This window comes from Gopherus flavomarginatus, chromosome 8, assembly GCF_025201925.1.
Source record: "Gopherus flavomarginatus isolate rGopFla2 chromosome 8, rGopFla2.mat.asm, whole genome shotgun sequence".
NCBI classification, from domain to species: domain Eukaryota; kingdom Metazoa; phylum Chordata; order Testudines; family Testudinidae; genus Gopherus; species Gopherus flavomarginatus.
In genome coordinates this window covers 101,450,609-101,465,699 of record NC_066624.1, presented here as the reverse complement: position 1 = coordinate 101,465,699, position 15,091 = coordinate 101,450,609, and the positions used below count along the sequence as shown (strand labels likewise).

At 39.3% G+C, this 15,091-nt stretch overlaps 1 protein-coding gene across 4 annotated transcripts in view; it reads right to left on the bottom strand.

The window, feature by feature from the left end:
- NAALADL2 (N-acetylated alpha-linked acidic dipeptidase like 2) overlaps nt 1-15,091 on the bottom strand; it is a 1,166,543-nt gene that overhangs the window by 569,540 nt on the left and 581,912 nt on the right. For all 4 annotated transcript variants that reach the window (XM_050965896.1, XM_050965898.1, XM_050965899.1 and 1 more), the window contains exon 7: nt 10,403-10,553. In XM_050965896.1, the coding sequence (XP_050821853.1) occupies nt 10,403-10,553 (151 nt within the window). The remainder of the gene's footprint in view (nt 1-10,402; nt 10,554-15,091) is intronic.

Below are 15,091 nucleotides of genomic sequence, written 5' to 3'. Positions count from 1 at the left end.
ACTTTATCTATTTCTAGCATTTAAAATAAATATGAATCTACATTTTCATACTGAAAAATGTATGATTCTCTGTTATAAAACATTTCTTAATTACATTTTAAAAACTATCCAAAAAAGGAAAAAAAATCTTTGGAAATGATATATAGCACTTTCAGATCAATAGAATTACTCTGTTAATTATAAGCTTTTGTTCTGAAATTTACTTCTCAAATGTAATTTTACATTGAGGCTTTCCTCATGTCATTAGGAGACTTGTAAACACAGATTTTGTATAAAATACTTCAAACTATTTACACAGCAGAAAAGGTAAGTGTGCAATAGAAAAAATATGTTGATATTAAAAGCTGAGTTTGTGAAATACACTTCTTTGAAAGAACAAACAAGTAAGAGCAATACGGATCATGTACAAATCAGAACGGTTTATAAGAAAACACCTTAGAACAGGTCATCTTGCACGTGCATGATAGACATTGTTAGACAATGCTGCTTTCTAGTTAATTTCTGCTCAACTTGCTGCTTCAAATAAGTGAAATATCACAAAGCAAAGGACAGTGAGGACAAGCTTAGGTACAAAGCAGCAAGTCTCAAACCTACAGAATCACTGGATTCACTACAAATAAAGCAGGCATATAATTGCATCACATTCCAAGTGGTCCTATGTAAATACTGCAGAATAATTGACTGAGCTCAATTATACATATATGTATATATAAAAACCAGGATGGCACAGGAGACAATTATTGTAGGTGAAGCTCATTTGCATTCACTTTCCCAGCCCACTCTCTATGACTTTTTAAAGTTCAGCTCATTTTTCCTCCTTTTTAAAGCAATGTTCATCTTTTTAAAATGAAACCAAATACATTGGAATATTTTTTTCCTAATTAACCTGCTCATCTCATCTAAGTCCCACATCACTTCTAGCCTTGCCCTTATGACACAGTCCTAAACCGTCAAGTTTATACCACAGTGGAAAAGACACCAGCGCTGCAAATTAAATATACTGTCTTGGCTACTGAAGATTAACAGATATGCCCATAGCAAATGCACTGCACTAACATGCCTTCGGTCTCAAGCAGTGCAGTTAAAGAGCACTATACAGCTTTTTTTAAAAAACCACATTATTTATAAAACCAGAAGACAACAGAGGGAACATGAAAAATCAATATGTAAGACAGGAAACTCATTGCAAAAATTGACTAAAAGGCTTTGGTAATGGAGGAAGAAAATTCATTTACAAATGACAGGCAAAAATACTGTCTACTTATTAAAATCTAGAGCTCGTTCCTTTTGCAATCTCCCTCTGACCTCTTGTATTAAAGAGCTCATGGTATCTGCATGTTGTGAGAGATGAGACAAGAGTATCTATGTGTTTTCTCATATTTAAGCCTTTTAGAACCTCTGAGTCATTCTTTGAGATAATGACTGCCTTTCTCTGGCTACCCCGTCTGTGGAGTTCAAAATTATCAAGATTTATAAAAATTCTCTTTGTTTCTACACCGTAAAAGTAATGCCTCAGAGACTCAGAGGTACTGAGCACCTCCAGCTCTGATTGTCTTCAATCTGTGGGTGCTAGGCACCTGAGAAGATCAGTCTAATGTTCCGAGCCCTGAAATAATGAATAATTTTATTCTTCTCCCCATAGGTCTGCATCCAACTGCCATGGAAATGAATGGGAATCTATCTATCGTGTTCAGAGAGCGGTGAATCAGGTCTTATTTGAATACAAATTGCTCGCATGCAATGTGCGTATTCAATTAAAGCTGAACTTTTCCTTCCCAAATGCGACCTCAGGTTTCCAACCTCATTAGGAGTAATGGGGTACAAAATATTTAAACAATAAACAAAAGATAAAAAAGTAACTTCCTCACTAGCAAATGACAACTTTTACTTTTAAAGCAACTAAAAAGGGGGAAACATCTGGGGCTTTTAGATTTGAAATGTTGTGAGGGGTATATTGCTAGTCTCTAAAGTACACTAGGGCTAAATAGTGTCTCTAAAGTACTGTGGACTATAAAAGGTCAGAGGAGTTTTTAAACAGGGCTGGGGAAAAGCCAACAGTTGTGCAGGAGCCTACAGTTCAGACAAAGACATCCCTTGGGGGAGGATTTATTAAAGGAGAAATTCTATATCCTACTAAAGAGAAGAAGATTAAGACAAACAATTAAATACTGACAAATGTTATAAATGCTTGCATACAAATGCTAAAAGCCTGAATACTAAAATGGGCGAACCTGAATGGCTGGCATTAAATGAGGATATTGGTGTAATAGGCATAAGAGAAACTTGGTGGAATGATGATAATCAATAGGACATGGTAATACCAAGATACAAAATATATAAGAATGACAGAGTAGGTCAGGCTTGGGGGGTGTGGGGAGTGGCACTAAACATAAAAGATCTTGGAGTCATCATGGATAGTTCTCTGAAAACATCTCCTATGCATAATGCTATGGGCATATCTGTTAATCTTCAGTAGCCAAGACAGTATATTTAATTTGCAGCGCTGGTGTCTTTTCCACTGTGGTATAAACTTGACGGTTTAGGACTGTGTCATAAGGGCAAGGCTAGAAGTGATGTGGGACTTAGCATTAGGAATAGGGTGATCAGATGTCCTGATTTTATAGGGACAGTCCTTCTATTTGGGGCTTTTTCTTATATAGGCACCTATTTCCTCCCACCCCCTGTCCCGATTTTTCACACTTGCTATTTTTCACCCAAATTAGAAAAGAGATCGATAAGAAGACAGAAAGTTTCATAATGCAACCATATAAATTCATGGTGTGCCCACACCTTGAATACTGCAGGTAGTTCTGGTCACCTTGCCTCAAAAAAAGATAAATAAGAATTGGAAAAAGTACACAGAAGGTCAATGAAAATGATTAGGGGTATGGAACACCTTCCATGTGAGGAGAGATTAAAAAAAGTGGGATTGATCATCTTAAAAAAGAGAGGACTAAGAGGGGGTATGATAGAGGTCATTAAATTATGAATAGTGTGGAGAAATTGAATAAGGAAGTGTTATTATCCCTTCACATAACACAAGAACCATTTCACCTAATGAAATTAATAGGCAGCATGTTGAAAACAAACACAGGGAAATATTTTTTTATACAACGCACAATCAACCTGTGGAACTTGTTGCCGGGGGATGTTTTTGTGAAGGCCAAAATATAACTGAGTTCAAAAAAGAATTGAACAAATTCATGGAGGATATATCCATCAATGGCTATTAGCCACGACTGTCAGGAATGCAACCCTATGCTCTGGGTGTCACTAAACCTCTGACTGCCTGAAGCTGGGACCAGATGACGGGGGGTGGCTCACTTGATGATTTGCCCTGTTCTGTTCATTCCCTCTGAAGCATCTGGCACTGGCCACTGTCAGAAGACAGGATACTGGGCTATATGGACCATTGGTCTGACCCAGTATGACCAGCCTTATGTTCTTACACAATATTTTAGAGAAAGAGGCTCCTCTGACTAGTACCAAGATGCCTTATGGTCTGGAGTGGAGGAATTTTCTGGGAAAATGGCTTTTTATTGTAATGGCAAGAGCAAGTTAAGGCAGCTTTCAGTAAATTTTGACATAAGAGCTGTGTAAGGAGAAAATAGAGAATGGATTTATTATTAATAATGAATAATATTTATCACTTACATAGCACCTGACAATCTTCAAAGAGCTTTTAAATCAATGAACAATGTCTTGCAATACCATGGGGAGGCAAAGTAGTAAAATAAATAGTAATGCTTAAAAATGTACCCGAGGGCTAGATTGTGCAAATTGCATAAAATGTAACACATAAAAAGGGAAGGATCATCTCAGGGGGGATCTCTTAGAAGCCTTCAGGACAGAATTCCGTCCTTGATTTATGTAGGTGACAATAAGGAAGAGAGGCCCCTTACTCCCTCCTCTCCAATTGTGCACCCATATAAAGATTAGAGAGAATCTCTCCCTTAGATACCTAAAGTATCTTAACCTTGGTATTTGCAACATTCTCTAAAAATACTGCAAGCACAGAGATGAAGCTATCTAAAACACAACTGGCAAGTTTTTATGCGTGACTATTCTGTTATGACCCACATTTTCCCTTTCTTACAGATTGAGAAAAAGAAGTGTCTTCTTAAGGTCACACAGGCAGGGGCAGAGAAACAATAAAGAACATAAGAATAGCCATACTAGATCAGAATAATGGTCCTTCCAACCCTGTGTCCTGTCTTACGACAGTGGCCAAAGCCAGGTGAAATCCAGAAACACTGATTCCAAGTCCTGTGCTCAAGGGACAGCACTATCTGTACTTGACTGACAGTATCTGCCTGAAAACCTAACCCTGTTATGCTGCCAGATTATATTTAATGGATTTTGCCAATTCTCCATTTAAAGTGGGTTGCTGTCCAACCCAGATGTAAGGTGGAGAGCAGGGAGGTGGGCACGAGAGGGTATCGCTAAGTCCTAAATTACGGGCTGAATAATCCTCAAAGAGGAAGCCTGCAAGCATACAAAATTGAGGATAAGCCTTGGGCTGGATTTTGTACTGTTTTATTTTGAGTTCCTTTTCTGAATGGGCCAGTTTTGACTGGCAACAAGCTGTGTGAACTCTGTTTGGAGCAGGGTGTGGACGTCACCTGCTCACACCATCCTTTCTCTCCGTGATCTAAATGATGCAATCCTTGAAGTCAGTGAAAGTTTTATCTACGTACTGTTTGAGGACTACGGGATTTGATCTCATATGTTTAAACAACACTTGCTTTATATCTTTATTTGGAAGATGTCGCTCTGTTAAATTTAGTTACTTTCCCTTGCTGCTTGTATGGTAAAAGGGCAGGTACTAAAAGAATGTGAGTAATGAAGATATACTGTGCTATATTGCAATAATAAACATCTCTGTAAACCACGCTGTTCAGTTCTCCATTCGCCAAGATTTGGTTGCTACTACCCAATCACTACTACATGATAAGCGTCCAGAATGCATTTACAAAATAACAATAGGAAAACCACCATCAACATTGACACTTCTCTGAATAGAGCCGGTCAGAAATGTTCCAGAAGAACATTTCTCTGTCAGAAAATGCTCATTTGTCCAAACTGAAACATTCTGAGGAAGGTGTTGATTTCTACAAAATTCTGACAAAGCAGGCAGTTTCTGATGGAACCATGCATGGTATTATCCTGTCAGTTCACCAACCTGGCTCCTTTGCAGCCTTCCTGGTGAGCTGATGAGAAGCCCAGAGTCTGGAAGCCCCGGCTCCTAGCTTCTCAGCAGCCAGCCGGATAAATTGTGCCAGAGCCAGCAATCCCAAAGCTCCCAGTTCCTCAGAATTTCTGGCTCCTAGGTTCCCTGTGCTGCCCAGTTTCCCACATGGCAGGTTGCTGAGGCCCTAGAGAGATCAGAAGAAGCCTCAAAAATATTTAGAAAAAGGTCAAAATGAAATGTCATTTTGACTTTTCCTAAATGAAGTTTTGGAATTCCTGTTCCTTGGGGAATTTCAAAATTTCATGTTTCATTTGATTTTGGAATGACTTTTTTTTTGAAAATTGGTGTGACCCATGGAACAGGAGTTCAAGTGTCTGGCCAGCTCTGTTCATTAATAATCTCAGCAGAGAAGTCAAAGACTGAATAAACATGGAAATTAAACTGCTCTCTCAATCCAAATGGGTCCCTGGACATAGTTTATGTACACTGGAAGAATAAAGAAGCACACCTCCAAACCTTGCTCTTCTATCAGAGAAAGGTGAGGAAAGAGAATGACAAAGGTGACTATTGTACCTATTCTGTGAATAGAAAACCATGTTGTTCCAGTAATGTGGATAGAAGATACCTGGGAAGGCTCAGACAGGATATTCTATGAAAATGATGAAACTGATTCTACCACCATTAATCACTTTATTAACACATCACTATGCATGCAATCTCATTTAATGTGAGAGGAGTGGGATCTTATGCAAGTGGGCACATGGGGGAGCTATTTACCATTTCCCTATACCAGCTGCAAATTATGTCACTACCACCCCGTGCCATTTCAGCTGCACTGACCAGCTCACTGGATGTGGGGGGAAACTGAGTCAATGCATCAGTCACTCACAGATTCTCCCTGCCCTCTCCTTTCCCATCTGCTTACTCCTGTGTGCCCATACCTAAGGTCTAGGTAGCCCATGCAGAATATAAGAGGTGGTGAGTATTAATTCCCCTTACACCTCTGCACACGAGTCGTTCACATCACACCCACTCCCACAAGCCTTTTGCTTTATTATAACTGATTTCGCTCCCATCCGTTTTATGGCTCACATAACTAGCTGTGCACAGGGATGTGATGTACAGAATACTTCTGAACAGTTTATATCTATTTTCTTTAGTGCTATAATTTCTCTGTGAAATTCTTGAAAAGAACATTACACTGGATATTCCTCTCAATATAGTAGGATTGCATTCAATTGAGCTGTTATATTTCAGCATTTAAAACTGATAGCCGTTTCTATCATGCTTTCTGAAGAATTCTTCATGATGTAATTTCCATTCCCCCACTGCATAGATAGAAATTCTATTACTGAGTGCCTTATCTTAGGCACAGGGTTCTTACCGCTCATAGTGAGGACACTTTACTATTTACATACTAAGATTGACAAATAGGTTCTGTCCATATCTTCGTTCACTGAGCCATTTTTTTGTCTGAAGACAGATTTGGTTTGAAATGATTCTGAAGTGCAGCAATAGCAAAACCAAACATATCTCTGGCACAGCAAGCTGGGCAAGAGAAAGTACAACATTCAAAAAGTGAAAATACAAAAAATGAGAAGGGAAACTCATCATGCTTCTCTGTAATGCACTTTCCTATGATCCCCCTTCTGCCTATTGATGTCCCCAGAGCCCTCGCAGCTCCCTAGATCTCATGTTTCCTCCACTGCAGGGCTCCTTAGCCCCCCCAATTCCTAAATCCAAGTCCCAAGCATTGAACCTCTCAAATTCAAGAGTGACACAAGGTAGACTCGAAGAAAGATTCCTGAGAAATAGACTGTCCTTGAAAATCAAAACCAGGCAAAGAGGACAGAGGCTGACAAAGGCCCAAAGGACAAATGGCTGTTATAGTGGAGAAGCAGCAGAACCAAGATTAACAATGTCAAATTAGAAGCCAAGGACATAGTAAAGGGCCCAAAAGATGCAAACAAGGCAGTAGCTATCTTTTCAGAGGAGCCTCTGGACGACTCCTTGCCAAAGCTATATTGGTTGCCCTTTACAGGCAGATAAAGGGATTGTGCCACTAACAGGTATGAGGTACATTCATCCCTCACCCAGCATATCATTATTGGTAAGTCCTAAATTGATCCACATACTGAAGCTCTTCATTTTGTCTCCATCTTCATAAAAGAGCAGGATTTGACCTCAAAAAAATGATCCTAGGAAAGTCAAAACTTTCCTGAAAGTTTTGTTTTAAAGAAAAAGTAACCACTATAATAGTCTGGGTAGAGCTGGGACAACTTTCTTCCCCACAAATAGTAAACTCATCAAAAATGTATTTTTGGAACACTGAAACTTTTCACAAATTCGGTCCAAATTTGGTGAGCAGTTTTGGATTATAACCAGGTCAAAAGGATTACTTTCAACCATTTCAAACCAAAATATTTCAAAATTTTTGTTTCAAAACAGTATTTCATTTAGAAATTTAACTAATATTTTTTAAAACCACACACACACACACACAATGGTAGAGAATTGAGAAACCCCCCAAAATGATCTGAAATGAAAAAAAATGATTTTTTGGATCGAACAGAACGTTTCATTTGATCCTTTTGGCAAAAAATAACTAACTAACTAACTAACTAAATAAATAAAACAACCAAGAAAATTCAGTTTAAATTTAAAACACACCATTTTTTTTCAGTTCAACCTCTAAATAATAATAATAATAATAATAATTAAAAAAACCAAGTATTCATTCAGCTCTAATTCTGAGGCCAGGGCGAAATTTATTGTGGGGAAAAGAAAAGAAGATTCACTACAAACAGAAAGAGGCTGATCTGCACACTGTACATACTATGTAGGTCTTATTAGGACATTTATTAACTTTGCACCCATGTCATTTAGTACAGTGGTGGGAGTAGCATGCAAAGATTTGCTTAATCAATGATTACCTTTGGATCACTCATAGGTCTACAGGTTTCCTACTAAAATGGGATAAAGTCTGTTGCTGTCATCAGTTTTCAGTTACAAATTACATTAAAATCCCCATGCTCTTTTTCCTTTACAGATTTTGAAGTTTTCACCAAAGACCATTCCTTTTCTGATCTATCTCATGTGTGTTACAGATTACACTTATCCCAGGACAGTAATGGTAACAGTTTACACTCTCCCCTTGGCAATGGATGTGCTGCCAAAGTGCAGATGGTATCCTCCAGACAATGATGTGCTGCCAATATTTTAAGCATGGGCTTCCACAAATATCCCTGCCTGGAGTCTGTGATAAATTCAATTTACCAGGGGCTATGTGCTGTGCTTGCAGGGAAGAGGGGTAAGCATCTGGACAACCCTGAGTATTTGTCCCCAAGATTTCTTTTTTTTAAATACCTGATGCAATATTACAAAGGTAAAACATTTGCTTTCCAGACTTATTTGTATACAGCCCAGACACAAGTTAATTCTGGCCAAGGTGATTTATTGGCCTTCAGAGAAGTAGGAAAACCATCAGAGACAGAGAAACCATTCCAACTTGCTCCACCATTTGGTGACACAGCTTTTTAACAAGAGGATCCCAAGAGTTCTCCTCAGAATCCCTTCAGTTTATCATTGCATCCAGATTATCACAAATACATGCATCTGACGAAGTGGATATTCACCCACGAAAGCTCATGCTCCAATACGTCTGTTAGTCTATAAGATGCCACAGGACTCTGCTTTTACAAACACTGATGAATGTTGTTTAGAGACTTAAAAACAGGTGCAACATACATTAAGGTTCTAGCACAAATCATCAGCCTACTTAATTCTCTCTGTTCCTCTGTTAAGGTTATCAGCCTTTTTTCTTGCAGTTCCCTCCGAAACTAGAGATTGGAATCTACACAACCCAAAAGAGCATTTAGTGTAACTGTCAGGAAAACAACAAACAAGGTTTAGACAATAACCCGGCATCCTACTATCAGCGTATCAGTTGTAATTAACTTTATTTTTCATGTAGCGTAAATGAAATGTTATGCAGTCAGCCAGACTGATAAACAGACCACTCTTCACAGGGCTTCATGAAAGGATTAAGAATAAAGCTCAAAGAGTGCTACATTTACTTCTGTAGTTCCCACGGCAGTTCTAGGTCAGGTATAGTGAGACACTGAGAAAATGTGCAATTCCTTTCCCATTGAGCTGTCAAGACACTTCATGATGTGAATAGCTAACACCCTTCTCTGACAACTAGGCCAATATTTCTATTTTCTGCCATTCTAGTCATGAAGCATCTCAGCATTGCCTCAGTTGAAGTAATGCCAATTCGAGTCAGCCTTAGGATGTCTGTGTTAGTAACTGGACCAAATATTCTTGATGAAGCCTTGTCACAAACTCATAGCATGATTCTTAATACTTTTTTCCATCTAGCTAGATATTAAAGGAGGTTGTAAAGCAGAAAAGATAGCAGACAGGCAGAACACATGTTCACTGAACTGATAGAACAAAGTTTTTAAACAGAACGTATAGTCTGATATGCTGCAGGTAGAAATTATTTTCAAAACCATTGTTGTGGCACACTAACATTTATGTTTAATTAACATCTTTTTTTTTTATTTCAGACATTTCAAAAAATGCATTTACCCTCCTATCGCTTAACAAAGCAGAAGTTCATTAGCTGAAATGACCAGGTCTGTTCAGGCAGAATTGAAACTAGGCAAGTAGAACGTATATCATATGAAAGTGTTATTGGCAAAGATTGTACAAGAGATCATTGCTATAACCTTTTCTGATTACACTGCACTTACATCTATAGCCAAATGCCCCCGCCGCCCACAACATGCCAGCACAAAGCCCAGTATGTAATGGAAATTGATTCATTAGTGGTGGCCAGATCCTGGAGAGCCCAATTCAACACAAACCTTTGAGCTGTGAAGAGAATTGCTGCCCAGTGACTTTCTACAAGAATTAAAGGTGGAGTGTGAATGTATTGACAAAAGCCAGCATGAGGAGGTGTGTAGTCCACCTACTCCTACTAAGAGTCTGCAGTAGCCTTTGGATGCCAGTTATGCAACACTATAGCCTACATCTAGGTTATGAGAGTGGATTCTATCCCTTCAACCATATTGCTCCTCTGTGTAAAGCCCTTTCACTCAGGGTTTGTGCCTGAGATCAGGATTGGGCTTATTGTTTCAGCTCATGTATTATTTACAAGCACATTTAAAATGCCATTTAACTGAGCAGACCTAAAATAGTACTTACCAATACTGGGATAACCAGGTGTCGATGGGTCTCCTCCACTGTTTAGGGAAACCATGAATGCTTTACCACTAAGATTTTGAGTCTTTGGTAAATCGCAAGGATCAACATAAAGGAGGACGCCTCCAAACCCCGCCTCTTCTAACAGAGAAAGCTGAGGAAACAGAGAAACAAAAGTGACTATTAACAAAAAGCTTTGACACCACAACACAGTAGCTTCTATATTAAAAAAAAGGAGGAAAAGAAAAACAAAGTGATTTAACTCTGTTTCCCCACATTTACCTAAAAGATATTTTCCAAGCATAATGGCAAAAATAAGTTCTCATGTAAACATAAATTATACAGCACATGAAATGAATTGATCTGACAATATCAATCTAAAGTCCATCTCAATTTTGCAAAGTATTGTATTGTAACTACATCACTTAGGCCCTGATACAGCAAGGTATGGAGGCACATGGCTAACCTTAAGCATATGAGCAGTCCTGTAGAAGTTAGTCAAACGTTTATGCACATAGCTTAATTGGGGCCTTGTCAATTATATGTCATATTTTAAATAACTTGAGTAGATAAAAATAATCCCTTCATTTTGAAAATTAGACAATTTTTGCTTATATTTTAAGAAGGTTATACTATGTCAATTTAGGAGTTTATATATCAACGGACAGTTAATATTGAAAACTGGGGGGAAAATGCTGGTGTGGAAAAAAAAATGTTACTCTTACTTTTTTTAGTCTCTCCAAAGTAGTGTAACTGATGCAAAATGCTGCAAATTTCAATCTTTCATTTAAAAGGGGTGGGGGTGTGTGTCTTCCAGTGGCCAGTATGTAGGCATCACAATGTAAACAGAATTGTTTCTGCCCAGATAAATCAGGCCTCCACTAAAATGGTGGAGAGATTAATTTACTGTAGAGGTTCAGATTCTAGATTCCTTCATTAGCACTAAACCAATAATGAGCTGTTAAAAATGTAACAAGGAGCTCCTCTAGAATCCAGCACATCTACAGGTGAAACCATCTATTTCCCAACTGTTGGTGCATTGGGTGGCTGGTTGAAGAATGATCTTATTTGGATTTTTGAAAAAGGGCAACCTGACTTCTGGCAACATCACCAAGTGGAAACCTGAAGTGGGTGAGGGGCATGGGCTCAGGTGGTCAGTGTGAGGCCTCTAGGGTGACCAGATGCCCTGATTTTATAGAGACAGTCCAGATATTTGGGACTTTTTCTTACATAGGTGCCTATTACCTCCCGCTCTCTGCCTTGATTTTTCACACTTGCCATCTGGTCACCCTAGAGGCCTCAGAGGTGGACCACAGCTACAAGCTCCATCCCAATACCAGCTCTGCAAATAGGAAGATTGACGTGCCTCTATATAGGATGGGGTTTACTAGGTTGTTATTCTGACAGGTGAAATGGCAGATGACGGAAAGAGGAAACTACCCTGGGAAAAGTCATGGGAGCATATCAGTAGAGCTGGTCAGAAAAAAATAATGACAAAACAGATTGTCTTTGGAATTTGCCAATTTGTTGAAATCAAAACAATCTGCAGAGATGGTTCAATTTCGGTGAAATTTGTCTGGAAATGAGACAGCTTTGGAAACCTGCCTTCTTTCCTGCCAGCTCACCAGCTGCACTGCTGAGGAGCCTGAGCTTACAGTATCCACAGCTTGGGGTCAGCCAGCAAGGAGAACTATCCTGGGGCTAGGAATGCCAGGGTTCTCAGAGTCTGTAGCTTCAAAGCGGCCATCCATGCAGATGGTCTCTGATCTGGAGACCCTCGGGCTTTCCTTTCTGCAGAGAATTATGAAATTTTGGGGTTTTGTTCTGAACTGGAATAAAAAACAAATTTCAACATATTGAAATCCTCCAGGAAACAGAAAGATCTTTCTCCACACAGCCCTGTATATCAACCTGTGCTATGTCTGAGGCCACTCTGGCATTTGAGAGGTGTGTCACCAAAGCTGGTGTTGCCCTCTTAATCCCAAGGCTCTGCTTTTCAAAGAGAACACTGTTTATTCTGGGAACTCAAACCTTCTGCTCGAAGACCTTCTTGCAGACAGAGACCTCCTCAGTTCCCAGCTACAGGCCAGCCTCCTCTTGCAGCAGCAACACATACACTGAACACTCTACTCTGAATTAGCTCACTCAGGGTTCCCCCATCCTATTCTTAAAAGCGCAGCACCCATATTTCTTATTATATATTTTATATCACCACTAACAAAAATATATACGACAGATAAATGTTCAAAATTATTACTCAATATGCACAATTTGGATCTATTTCTAAAACATCTGTTCCAGGGACCTCACACTGGCGCTTCATGTTTTGGCCTCAGGGTGGAAAATGTTTTTAGTGCCCATTGCCTGGCTGAGTAAAAACACAAACAAAAACCAGCTGAGCAATTTGGTGACTTCCCTGATTACTCACCTCTAAGGCCAGCCCTGCATTCTAACTGCACATTGTCAATGGCCTTTTGAGCGGCTATTACAAGATGTCAGGAGTGACTGCAAGTGTATTGGCTTTCTGGACTGCAACATCCTGTTTTAGGGTTTGTTACTGAAACCTTGCAGTATGGTAACCTTTCTCCATCTTGTGGTTCACTGCCTGTTTCCCTGTGCCTTTTCTTTTTTTTCCCCCCTTTCACTTCTCTCTGAGGAGGACATTTATTTATTTTACTTTTTTGCTTTGTTAAATGTTGGACTTCAGCACAGTTGTTTGTGGCGTGGCTTTATTATTTCTGTGGTATTACACTCTGTGTTTGGCTCAAGCTTCAAAACTAGTTCATATCTATCTTTGCTTTTATGCAAAGACAGGAAAATGCAGTGTGCACTCTTAGCTACAGCATAGTGCTGTAGTCTAATGGCCTTCGTTGCTAGTACTAAGCTTACAGTGATATATGGTCCTTAGCCCTTGTTTCCAAAGCATGGGTCAAATTCAGATGTTGTGTAAAAAGGTGCAACTCTACTGTAGTTTTGTGTAACATCATAGTTATCCTACAAATCTTACTCTGGAAGACAGTAGGACTATCTGCTTGGATAAAGACAACTCATATGAGTAAGAGTTTGCAGAATCAGATTTTAAATGAGTATAAAAGATGTTTTTTAAAGGGTTGATATGGGTGAGAGTCCTAAAATGTCACGAATGAACAATAATAAAAAGTGGCATGTCAGTTAGCTATTGCAATGTTCTGCCTCCTGTTTTTACTTCCATCTTCAGATAGTCATCCAGATAATAAATAGTGTAGGCAATCATTGAGAAGAGAAAGAAGCAGCATTAAAAGCCAAGTTGTTTGACAGTGTGTTTAAAGTTACAATTGCCTCTTTTCCTCAGTGCCCATCGCCTTCTCCAGTTACATCTTTTCCTTCATCTCTCCATTTATTATAATAAATAATAATAGAAATAGAAAAGGCAGTAAACATGTACAAAGTCATTTCATTTATTTGAAATGTATTTTAAAAACTTGACATTTAAAAAAATATTTTTCCAATATTAAATTCTTCTGTTTCACTAAGAAAGGCTGCATAGGTCGTAGTCACACAATGCAACAGCTGCTGCTTCTGCCATGGTTACAGAGAAAAGGATGTTGTATAAGTGAAATTATGGGGGCAGAGGGAAGTCTTTTTGAACCAGAAAATGAAACTTTTCATTTTGAAAATGTCAAAACAAGATGTTTCAACAATTTCAAAAACAGTTTCAAATTTTTTTTCTTCAGTTTGGGAGATTGTGGAAACCAACCCTTTCCTGCAAACAGTTCCTGTTTTCATGAATCAACAGTTTCGGACAAAACCATTTTAACCAGCTCAAACTACTATACTCTTTTAAAAAGATGAACAAACTGAGGCACAGAAAAGATGGACCTTTACGTTGGGATTTTTCACTGTTGCCCTAACTGCTGGGAGCACAGCTGAGCTAATGTTGAGAGCTCTTGAAAATCTCACTTTTAGGCCTTAATTGTCTTGCCCCAAGTCATACTGAGAGTCAGTGGCATAATTCAGAATCAAACCCAGGAGCTCTTACTCCCAAGCCCTGATTTTCACTGGCAAGTTGGCAACAGTGCACAATTAAGAGAATCAATGGCTGTTGATGCAATAAAGGCCTAACATTTTACAAAGGCTTTTGGAGAGTGAAAAAGCTGATCCATGAACAGGGAAGTGTTGGGGAAAGTCTTGGTTTGGTCAGGAAGCTTTGTTTGGGGCGGGTTTTATTGTGGGATAACTGCTCAGTTTTAATGGAATTGGCTCTAAATTTTGTCAAAAGAGCCTAGGATAACAGATGTACAACTTTTTGTGTGCGGTATAGTGGCTTTGTCACAATTCTCAGGATGCTGATGGATTGTACGGATACTGAAAAACCCTCTCTCCCCCAGCCCCATTTGCCTAAATAGGGGTCTTGGTGATACAAGTTAAGTCAAATAGTCCACTTGTGTTTGAAGGGGAAACTTGCCAAACTATAGCAAGGTTATTGTCTCCTTGTAGGCGGGGGGCAGGGCAGGAGAGGGCGCTGGTGAATGGCCTCCCTGAGGGCAGTTCCCCTGAAGACTTCCAGGATTCTCCCCTGGGAGCTATAGTCTCATATCTGGTCTTTCCCTATGTACAGCAGCTGCTGGGAACTGCCTTCTTTTACGTCCTTATTCCACTCTGACATGATGGACAGGGTCAGAGGGGCAGTGCCAGCCTTGGTCACAGCAGTTC